Genomic DNA, 2,958 nt, shown 5'->3' on the forward strand with positions numbered 1-2,958 from the left:
TACTGCGCTTCGCAGCACGGAGAAAAACTGAACCCCATTGTTTGGGACTAGACGGACGGACTTCACCCGGCTAGAGCTCGGCTTCCGTGCCGGTAATCGGATTCCTGGCGGGCGACCGAGGAGGGCCCGGCCATCCATCTGTTGTCCACACCGACCCGCAGGCGCACAGGAAGCCTGTTCCTCCTGGGACCCGACAAGCCGACCACGCCGCGCCCTGGCCTGGCCCAGGAGAACCCCAGCATCTGAGGCTGCCCTGTGCGTGGATGTCCTGCCGCGGAGCACGGGTTTCTAGACGAGAGGGGAGACAGTCCCCCGACGGGACCCACGGCGCCTCGTCCTTACCATCTCCTTGCGCAACAGTGCCAACGCGGCGTCCAGGTTGGGGGGCTTGGTCCGCGTCCCCGCAGCCCTCGCCAAGCCGCCGCCCGCGCCCCCTCGGCTCAGCTCGTCCTGGATGCGCGACTTCTGCGCGTACAGCCGCTCCAGGTGCCGCCAGCCGCCCGACGCGCCGCCCGACGCCGAGTGCAACAGCCCGCTCAGGCTTTTGGGTAGCGGTGGCAGCCCATCTACCCGCAGACCCCGGGCCGCGCCCGCCGCCCCTGCCCCGCTCATCTCGCCGCGGCGCGGACACAAGCGCGCGCAGCTTAGCCCAAGTCCCTAGAGCCCCACGGGTCCCCACCCACTTCCCGCCCGCCGGAGTCCCGCCTGCTGCCCGGCCCCTTGGTCTCCGCCCCTCTCGAGGCCCGCCCCCTTCTACGGCTCCTGACTGCTAAGAGGCGACGCCCTGCAGGGTCCCCTGGCCTCCAGCTCCATCCCACCCATCTGTGCCGCCCCCCCCTCCGACTAGCCCTGGGGTCACCTTAAGTCTCAGCTCTGTGAACCTCACACGTAGTCAGTCCCTTCCCTTCTTCGCCACACCTCCTGGGGGTCCCCACCTGTCAGTGTCCCGCCTCCACTCCTACCCCAACCCTGTGCACCTCATCTCCATCTGGTCACTTCCTCTCCCCCCTGAGCCCCACCTTCAGCCCCAGGCCCATCCTCCCATTCTGCATCCTCAGCCCCAGCCTCTTTCTTCCTCCGCTCCAGACAGGCTCCTGCTCCCCTCCTGTCTATGCTCCTGGCCTCCCTGGCTTCACTCTGACCAGCCAATGAAACCGTTTCTATCTACCAAGGGGGCCCAGTGCCACCACCGAACCTCAGGGCTGACCGGGAGTGCTGGCAGCAGACAGAACTCCTTCACGGGGGGGGGGGGGGGCATCACTTTGCATCCTCTGAGTGTCAGGGTTCCCCGAACTTCAGCACCAACGAGAGGGCCGGCCTCACTTTGTTCACTCATTTACGGAATGAACCAACTTGTCTTTCAGACCTTGGCTGCTGAGCTTAATTATAAAGAGAAGGAATGGTTCTGAGCTAGTTCAGCAGGAGCAGAGCTACCAGAAAAGCATCCTCTAGCTTTGGGGGGGAGGGGGGCTTTCTGGCGCTGCGCATGAAGGCCACGCCAAAATCCATCTCATGAGAAGTTGATGTTAGACCCAGCCAGACAGTGAGACCTCAGGGCACCCAGGAGCCCACCTGCCACTTGCCTACATTTCCCTGTAGTCCAGGGTGTCGCCTTCAGTCACTACCCAGGCAATCCGTCACAGTCCACCTATTAGGCAACCAGGAGTCTGAGCTTGTCTGTGTGGGAGGGAGGCAGGAAGGGAGGGGAGTGGAGGGGAGAGGTGGAAAACATTAGATCCGCCTTTCCCAACCTGCCCTGAATTATTTTTCATCTGCCTCCTTACCGCCTCTCTAGAACACCTAGCAGAACTGTCAAGGGAGCTGACAAGAGCAACAGGAAGCGGAAGCATTTCAACGGCATCTGAGGCACTGATGTACCTCCTTCCGAGGAAGGAAGGCGGAAGCAGGAGGAAAGGGCGTAGGGGCAGCTAGAAGACAGCCTGGGGCTGCTGGTGTCAGGACAACCCGGTCAGGTCCAGTCGCAGGTCTCAAGGCAGGCTGTACCTTCTGGCATGTACTCCAGGTGGTAAACATATTAAAACCCCCGTCGGAAAACAACACCCTGAGATGGGTAGAAATCTCGACAGAATTTACCCAGTACTGATAAGGACTAACATGAACAAACCAGACACAGTTATGCAACAGTCGACCAAATATTTTGACAGCCCTGGGGAGTGCCAGCGCTTGCTTGCTTCACTTATTTATTTATTTATTTATTTAGCCGTGCCAGGGATTAAATACTGCTTGTACCTGCTGGAAGCCTCAGTTCTCCGCCACTGAGCTATGGCCGTGTGTGTGTGTGTGTGTGTGTGTGTGTGTGTGTGTGTGTGTGAGAGAGAGAGAGAGAGAGAGAGGGAGAAGCCATGGGTCAATGTCAGGTGTCTCCACTGTATGTTGCTTTATTTTTGTGTGTGTGCACTTGCAGAGGTCAGAGGACAGCTTTTAGGTAAGCCGCTGTGTGGATCCCAGGTGTTAAACTAAGGTTGTCAGGCCTGCCACCAGGCACTTTCACCTTCACCTTTCCTGAGACAAGGCCTCTGACTGACCTTGGGCTTTAGCAGTCAGCTGGTCTAACTCGCCAGCAAGCTCCAGGGGCCTTCTTGCCTCTGTCTCCCCACTGCTGGCTTTATGGAATCCAAAATTAGGTCCTCCAGCTTATGTGACAAGGACTTTACTGACTGAGCCCTGCTCTTGGCCTCCTCCTATTGCCTGTTTCTAACATACGTGCTTATCAAAGGAAAAATAAGCGGCCTTTGCTTTCATCTCCTAGGACGCCTCGGTTGGCTGGAGGTGCTCTAACTAAATACCTCAGGCTTGGTTACTTAGTAACAACCAGCTTTACACTCCTAGTTCTGAGGTTGGGCATTCCGAGTTCAAGGCATCCAGAGAACCCATGCCTTGCACAGTGTCACACACAGAGGGCTTTCTGTGTGTCCTCGCAGGGTGGAGGGCACTCCC

At 58.6% G+C, this 2,958-nt stretch overlaps 1 protein-coding gene across 1 annotated transcript in view; it reads right to left on the reverse strand.

The window, feature by feature from the left end:
• LOC127186485 (protein FAM89A-like) overlaps nucleotides 1-652 on the reverse strand; it is a 12,697-nt gene extending 12,045 nt beyond the window's left edge. Inside the window, exon 1 of the mRNA XM_051142832.1 lies at nucleotides 343-652. Coding sequence (XP_050998789.1) covers nucleotides 343-612 — 270 coding nt within the window. The 5' untranslated portion in view covers nucleotides 613-652. The remainder of the gene's footprint in view (nucleotides 1-342) is intronic.
• Between the last annotated feature and the right edge of the window lie 2,306 nt (nucleotides 653-2,958).

Source organism: Acomys russatus, unplaced genomic scaffold (assembly GCF_903995435.1).
Source record: "Acomys russatus unplaced genomic scaffold, mAcoRus1.1, whole genome shotgun sequence".
NCBI lineage: Eukaryota > Metazoa > Chordata > Mammalia > Rodentia > Muridae > Acomys > Acomys russatus.